Here is a 7,448-nt window from a genome sequence, read left to right as displayed (position 1 = left end):
AAGTTTTGAAATTTGCTCGCCCACATTATTTTGAATTTGGACGTGTATACTATGTGTCTGTAACGCGTCTTCATTTCGATTTTTGTGGCTTGTGGACCTTTGTTTCTGTCCTCACGAGGACGCTCAAATCCGGGTGTTGTGTCATCCGGGGAGGTGCCCAGTGATAAAGATGAAGAATAATTGTGCAGTGTTGTAATCAACCGGCGAGCTCGTTGAAATATTAATTTCAACTTTCATGAGTCAAAACCGCCAACATATCTCTACGCACTGCCTTTCACGAACGATGGTTTTCCTCAGGAGGGCAGCGAGCATACAAATCTCCTGGCACGTGGCCACAACAACTATTCCAAAACAGCGTTTCCCCGGAGCTTAAAGTTCGTAAGAATGGTCCATGCGATATGGTTTGACAATCGTCGAATTAGATCAATGGTTGCGTACAGGCCTGCACCATGGAGTCATTTACGACTTGACGTGAAGTGAATTTTTTTTTGTTTGACCGACAGCTTGTCAGTAAAGTGGTTTAATGAAATTAATTGTGTTCGTAGAATGTTGGTAAAAGTCTTTAATTTTATTTCTTTTAAACTCACGGGAGTATAGCATAGAAATATGTATTGTTATGTTTTTTTTTTTGTTCGTTGAAATGCAACGGAGCACACAGTAGCGTGAATAAAAAAAAATGGGCAAGGAGTGAAAATGAAAGGGAATTCGCAGCAGCGAATGTAATGTTTTTTGTTGATTGAACAAATGTAATGGGAGACACAGCGGCGTGAATGTATTGAAATTTTACACACAATAATGTAATATTATGCAAGCAGAGACAGAGTATTTTTCAGGAAAGACAGAGTAAATTTTTTTGTGGAACTGAAGCGTTCCTAGTTGTAATCCCTCTGAGAGAGGAAGGAATGTGTAACAACTGTTGTTTTTATTAAAGAATACAAGGTTTTCTTGTGTATGTGTGAACTCTGTTCTTCCCAGAAAATAATTTTAGTTTCCACTATGTTAAAAATAGAGCACTATTCTCTGCTCTGTTCAGTTTCATTTTGTTTGGAATTATCAGAAATTTCCAACATCGTATCGGGGCTTGTCTAGGCTCTTTGAAGGTGTCAAAGAAGCTGAAGGAAGGATTTCTTATTGCAGCAGCTTCTCGAGTAGAGTGAAGACTGAGTCAAAAAATAATCCAAGGTATTTCTCAAGTTAGTTTTTGTGTTACTCTCCTCACAGTCAGCTATTTTAAATACACAGTCAAGTATTTTGAAGCATAGTTAACAGTGCAAAAATGGCTGGAGCCAGCACTAGCATGGGTATCTGTAATACTTAGCTCCCACAATTTAATGGGAAAAACTATGACTATTGGGAAATAACTATGAGAGATTTGCTTGCTACCCAAGACTTATGGGAATTTGTTGAGGATGGCTTTGAAGAACCAACAGATGAAAATGAGTTTAATAATTTAACTTAAGGAGAGAAAGATCTGTTGAAGAACAATAAGGAGAAGGATTCAAAAGCCCTCTACTTTTTGTATCAAGCAGTGCATAAGAGTGTGTTTCCAAGGATAGCAGCAGCTAAGAGATCCAAAGAAGCATGGGAGACTCTCAAGATAGCCTATCAAGGCATGGAGAAAGTGAAGACAACAAAACTACAGTTGTTGAGGAGAGATTTTGAGAATCTCTGCATGAAAGAGTCAGATAATATTGACTCATTCTTCACACATGTGATTGGTGTGGTCACATAGATAAGGTCTCATGGAGAGATTCTTGAAGAAAGGAGGATTGTAGAGAAACTATTGAGGATACTACCCTCAAGGTTCGATGTGATTGTCACCACCATAGAAGAGACAAAGGATCTCACAAACTTCTCAGTTGATGAACTACATGCATCACTGATAACACATGAGCAAAGATTGAGTAGAAATGAAAAATCATCTCTAGAGCATGCATTTAAGACCCAGATGTTCTTTAGAAGAGGAAGAGGTCAAAGCAGAGGAAACAAGAGAGGAAGAGGCAGAAGCCAAAACAGAGGTGGAAGAAACAGTCTAGCAAATGCTCAAGGAAGAGGCAACAATCCAAATCAGAACCAAGGCCAAGGCAACAGCCAACAAAGTGGACAACATCATGCCCAAGGACAAAGGTATGATAAATCCAATGTCCAATGTCACTATTCTAAAATATATGGGCATTATGCAAATGAGTGTAGGAAGAAGCAACATGATATGAGTAATAGAACTAGTGCAAATTTCACTAGAGAAAATATCAGTCAAGATAATTTGTTTTTAGCCTATAATATGACTGAAGAAAAGAGTGAACATGTATGGTTTCTAGACTTCGATTGCAGTAACCATATGATAGGAAACATAGCCCTGTTTTCTATGTTAGATCAGAGTGTGAAGTCACAAGTCACACTAGGAAGTGATAGTAAAGTTTCTGTTATGGGAAAGGGAGAAGTAAATGTATTAACAAAGAAAGGTTAAAAGAAAACCATATCAAATGTTTATTATGTTCCTGGAATGAAATGTAACCTCTTAAGTATTGGACAACTTGTTCAAAAGGGGTATAATGTTTTCTTTGTGGATGATGTATGCACCATCATGGATAAAACACCCAACGAACAATGTATTTCTAAAGTGAATATGACAAGGAACATGATATTCCCTCTCAGAATGAAAGTAGATTTGAAAAATGGAGAAGAAATAGCAGCAGTGACACAAGAGGCTTTCCAAAGCGAACCAAAGGATGAAAATTGTTTGGGGCACTTGAGATTTGGACATCTCAACTTTGGAGGTCTTAACTTGTTGAATAGAAAAGGAATGGTAAGAGGATTGTCATTGATAGAGAAACTAGACAGTCTTTGTGAAGGTTGTATCTTTGGGAAACAACACAGAGAAAGTTTTCCATCTAGGAAAAGCATAAGGGCAAAAACAGCCTTAGAGATTGTCCACTAAGATTTATGTGGACCGATGCAAACTCCATCACTGGCAGGCAGCCGCTATATTCTAACATTTATTGATGATTTTACTAGAAAAACTTGGGTTTATTTCCTTAAGAACAAAAGTGAAGTGTTTGAAAGATTTTGCAATTTCAAAGCACTTGTAGAAAATCAAAGTGGGCTGCATATCAAAGTTTTAAGAACTGATAGAGGAGGTGAGTATATCTCCAAAGAATTTCTATATTTTTGTAGAGAAAATGGAATTCATAAGCAGTTTGCCACTAGGTACACTCCACAACAAAATGGAGTTGCCAAAAGGAAGAATAGGACAATCATAGATATGGTGAGGAGTATGTTAAAGGCAAAGCATTTGCCAAATGATTATTGGGCAAAAGTTGTACACTGTGCAACGTACATTTTGAATAGATGCCCTACAAAAGCAGTCATGAACAGAGTGCCAGAAGAAGCATGGAGTGGAACAAAGCAAGGAGTCACCCACATGAAAGTTTTTGGATGTGTGGCTTATGCACACATTCCAGATCAACTAAGAAAGAAGTTGGACAGCAAAGGGGAGAAATGTATTTTCATTGGATACAGTGAAGAATCCAAAGCTTATAGGTTGTATAACCCATCCACCAAGAAGCTTATTGTGAGTAGAGATGTTCAGTTCATTGAGGAGGAAGCTTGAGATGGAAGCATAGAAAAAACAGTGAATGTTAAAAACTCTGTCTCATGATGAAGATGATGAGGAGATGGCTGAAATACATCCCCAAACAGCAGCACCAACACAAGGGTAGCAAGAAACACCCTGGAGGAGAAATGAAAGTGCTTCTCCAAGCACACCACAAGGAGGAAATTCAAGTTCTTCTTCAAGCACTTGTACACCAAATGGAAGAGGTAAGAAGTTCAGAAAATTAAGTGACATTTATGAACAAGAGGCAACAAATGAAGGTATGAACTCTTTGTTTGTTTTATATTGTCATTTTGATGACCATGTTCATTTCGAAGAAGCAATTAAGGTAGGAAATGGATAGAAGCTATGGATGAGGAGATCAATGCCATAGAAAGAAATAAGACATGGGAGTTAGTTGAACTACCAAAAGGAAAGGAAGTCATTGGAGTTAAATGGGTCTACAAGACCAAGAGTAATGTTGAAGGAAAAATAGAAAGACAGAAGGTAAGACTTGTTGTCAAAGGATATAAGCAGCAGTATGGGAGATACTATGAGGAAACTTTTGCACCGGTTGCTAGAATGGAAAACGTGAGAGCTGTGATGTCCATAGCAGCACAAAACAAGTGGAAAGTTTACCAAATGGACGGGAAGTTAGCATTCCTAAATGGAGTGTTAATGGAAGAGGTTTATATTGAACAACCTCTAGGCTATGAAAAGAAAGGCCAAGAGCACAAAGTGTGCAGATTGAAGAAAGCTCTTTATGGGTTGAAGCAAGCACCAAGAGCATGGTACAGTAGGATAGATTTCTATCTATTGGAAAATAGATTTGAAAAGTGTGAGGGAGAACCCACTCTCTACATCAAAGAAAATGATGGTAAATTACTAATTGTTGTATTATATGTTGATGATGTTATTTTCACAGGTAATGATGATTATCTTATTGAAAATTACAAAATAGTCATGAAAGAATAATTTGAAATGACTGACATGGGTTTGCTGAGATACTTCTTAGGAATAGAAGTAGAACAAAATGGAAATGGGATTTTTATCTCACAAGCGAAATATGCTAATGAAGTGATGGAAAGATTTAATATGCAAGAGAGCAAAGCAGCAATCACTCCCACAGTGATGGGATTAAAACTCAGCAAAGAGGACAACAGTAAGGATTTTGATCCTAGTTTGTACAATAGCATAGTTGGTAGCCTCATGTATTTGACTGCAACTAGGCTGAATATAATTCATGTTGTTAGTTTAATTTCCAGATTCATGGAGAGGCCAAAAGAAGCACATTGGCAGGTAGCAAAAAGAATTTTGAGGTATGTTAAAGGTACTAAAAGGTTTGTCATTTTATATACTGTTTCAAAATTGGATACACTGATAGTGATTGGGCTAGAAGTGTAGATGATTGGAAAAACACATCCGGTTATGTTTTTCACATGGGTTCAGGAGCCCTTTCACGGGCTTCTAAAAAACAGCCTATTGTAGCATTGTTTACAGCAGAGGCAGAATATGTGGCAGCTACAGCAGCAACGTGTCAAGCAACTTGGATGAGAAGGATGTTAAGGAGCTTATGCCAAGAACAAGGAAAAGAAACTGTGATTTTTTGTGACAATAGCTCAGCTATTGCATTATCCAAGAATTCTGTGTTTCATAAGAGAACGAAACACATTGACACAAAGTTTCATTACATCAGGGAATTTGTAAACAATGGAGAAATTATCTTAAAAAGCTGCAGAACTCAGGAGCAGGTTGCAGACATTCTGACCAAACCATTGGGGCAGAAAAGTTTTGAGTTTTTGAGGAAATGTCTGGGTATGACTGATAACTGATAACCCAAGAATTGAAATTAAAGGGGAGTGTTGTAATATTAATTTCAACTGCCATGCGACAATCAAAACCACCAACATATCTCCCCACACCGCCTTTCACGAACGCTGGTTTTCTTCCAGAGGGCAGCGAGCATACGGATCTGCTCGCACGTGGCCACAGCAACTCTTCCAAAACAACCTTTCCCCGGAGCTTAAAGTTTGTAAGAATGGTCCGTGCGATATGGTTTGACAGCCGTTGGATTAGATCAACGGTTGCATACAGGCCTGCACCATGGAGTCATTTATGACTTGACGTGAAGTGAATTTTTTTTGTTTGACCGGCAGCGTGTTAGTAAAGGGGCTTAATGAAATTAATTTTGTTCGTAGAATGTTGGTAAAAGTCTTTAATTTTATTTTTTTTGTTCGTAGTCGCCTTCTTGTGTTTGTTTCATGTCATAAGTCTTCATTGTGATCCCCGTGAATTATTTGCAATTGCTTTTTGTGTTTGTTTCATGTCATATGTCTTGTGTGTGTTGTATATGTGAAATTGTAAAGTTCTAAAGGTTGGAGGCTGAATAGAATTTGAATCTTCCGGAGCTTAAATTATAATTGAAGAAACTGAGCTGAGAATGGGGAGTTAAATCATGCCACCAGGCTGAAAGCCAATTCCGAGTGTATTCCATTGAGGTATCTAAATTTATTGTTCATTTTCCACTAAATGTTTTTATATTCATTCGTTGGATCTGGGCTCAAACCGTCCTTTCTTTATTTTTGTAAATTTATTAGTATTATTTTTTATAGCAGTTTGAATTAATTTATCATTATATCTTTTGTTTGTATATTTTGTAAATTAAATGCTCTTTGTGCATTAAAGAGAAAAATATCCATTCCAGAATATCTTGTAAATTAAATGCTCTTTGTGCATTAAAGGGGAAAAGATCCATTCCAGAATCCAAGAGCCAGCTGAGCTCGTCAGCTCTCTGTAGAGTATGGTTCTGTTTTGAATCATGTCATAGAAAAGTCCATAAGTGGGAGAAGAACTGCAAAACCTGATTCAGAATCTTCTGACAAGATGGGACTGTCATTGCAGCTGGAAGCCATTGGTGTTGGTGCTCAGGTAATTTGAAAAAACAAATAAAAAATATTTAATGTTAAAGTTAGTTTTTATATAAATAAATTGCCTAAGTATTATGAACTAACATACATCCACATTATACGTGTTATATATATATATATAAAAGTTCACTGTTGATTTACTCGTCTTTGATAAGAAAAAAAAGGATATCCTCTTAGCTTGACTGAAAGCTCTTCTAGTTTTTTATTGCGAAAAAGTTTGATATTAAATTATGATGTGACACTGAATTTTATCTGCATCTATGAAAATTAATTTTAATTTCAGCTACTCACTGAGACTTGTGCTCTTGAATTGGCAAATTGGACTTTCTGCAGAACGATGATGCACCAATTGCCCTACAAATGGCCAGGGATATTGAAAACAAGCATAACACAAACATTGCTAAGATAGCAATTGAATTAAGTGAGAAACAATGTATTATGGCAGAGCTTGAGTGGTCTAAAGAGCGTTGTGAGAAGGAAAATGCCTTAACATATTATGATTCCTTCAGGAAACATGAGGATATTGATACTAGTTTGGGATGGGAAAGGCTGGATGGGTTTTGGGATGAGATTATTGAGATGTGGAAGAAACATGAGTTGCCCAGTGATTTCCAATCTCAAAATAAGTGGATAAACGCTGGCACTGCTTATTGAAGATTTGTGGAGCCTCTAGATATTGCACATTATTATCGCTTTTCAGACGGTAAACGCAACTATCTTTCGGATGGAAGGCCCACTCGTCATAAAGTTATTGAGAAATGGATGGAAGAGAAAGGAAAAACTCGGAGTTCAAAAGGTCGGAGCAGTCGCACAAAGTTTGCATCCCTCACTCAGGACTCATGCTTTTGGGCACAAGTAGAAGAGGCTTTGAAAGAAATGAAAAATCTGGAATAGGGGCAGCAGCAACAGTTTGGAAGTCTTGAAATGTT

The 7,448-nt window shown here is 37.3% G+C and overlaps 1 protein-coding gene across 1 annotated transcript; it reads left to right on the top strand.

Moving 5' to 3' along the window:
* Positions 1 to 6,395: 6,395 nt before the first annotated feature.
* Positions 6,396 to 7,173, top strand: LOC149164992 (lipase-like PAD4). The gene is made up of 2 exons (XM_089429676.1): positions 6,396 to 6,520; positions 6,853 to 7,173. Exons 1-2 carry the CDS (start codon positions 6,476 to 6,478, stop codon positions 7,171 to 7,173), a joined length of 366 nt encoding a protein of 121 aa, XP_089285802.1. The 5' UTR covers positions 6,396 to 6,475.
* The last annotated feature ends 275 nt before the right edge of the window (positions 7,174 to 7,448 follow it).

Source organism: Pinus tabuliformis, chromosome 5_1 (genome assembly GCF_031772625.1).
Source record: "Pinus tabuliformis cultivar Carrire ecotype Pingquan chromosome 5_1, CPIR1, whole genome shotgun sequence".
In the NCBI taxonomy this organism is placed as follows: Eukaryota; Viridiplantae; Streptophyta; class Pinopsida; order Pinales; family Pinaceae; genus Pinus; species Pinus tabuliformis.
The sequence above is the reverse complement of the archived record's forward strand: the minus strand, read 5'-3'. Positions and strand labels throughout refer to the sequence as shown.

Coding starts and splice junctions, on each gene's coding strand:
- LOC149164992 (XM_089429676.1), top strand. CDS start 6,476: ATGGGACTGTCATTGCAGCTGGAAGCCATTGGTGTTGGTGCTCAG. Junction 6,521..6,852: donor CCATTGGTGTTGGTGCTCAG/GTAATTTGAAAA, acceptor GACTTTCTGCAG/AACGATGATGCACCAATTGC.